Source organism: Apaloderma vittatum, unplaced genomic scaffold (assembly GCF_000703405.1).
Source record: "Apaloderma vittatum isolate BGI_N311 unplaced genomic scaffold, ASM70340v1 scaffold26549, whole genome shotgun sequence".
Taxonomy (NCBI): domain Eukaryota; kingdom Metazoa; phylum Chordata; class Aves; order Trogoniformes; family Trogonidae; genus Apaloderma; species Apaloderma vittatum.
Window position 1 is genome coordinate 6,218 of NW_009737397.1, and position 246 is coordinate 6,463.

A 246-nucleotide genomic window follows, 5' to 3' on the forward strand; every position below is an offset into this window, starting at 1 on the left:
CACGGAGCCGCAGAGCGCGGCCTCCCCGGCCAGGAGTGAAGCAGCGCAGTTTTCCGGCTATGTAGAAGGCACAGAAGGCAAGACTGGCAAAGGCAACTGAAAGAGAAGCGTGTCGCTTCACAGAGGGCTCCGGGCCCTCGGACAGACCCTCAGCCGCTCCCTGCGGGGGTGGGAAGGCTGCAGGAGGACGCCTGCCCTGCCCACGCCAGTCAGGGGAAGAACCAGCTCCTGAGCAATGGAGGAGCC

General features: G+C 65.4%; 1 protein-coding gene across 1 annotated transcript in view; it reads right to left on the minus strand.

The window, feature by feature from the left end:
* Positions 1-246, minus strand: part of LOC104279880 (phosphatidate phosphatase PPAPDC1B-like) — a gene marked incomplete at both ends in the record, with an annotated part of 1,550 nt that overhangs the window by 461 nt on the left and 843 nt on the right. Inside the window, one exon of the mRNA XM_009877320.1 lies at positions 4-96. Coding sequence (XP_009875622.1) covers positions 4-96 — 93 coding nt within the window. The remainder of the gene's footprint in view (positions 1-3; positions 97-246) is intronic.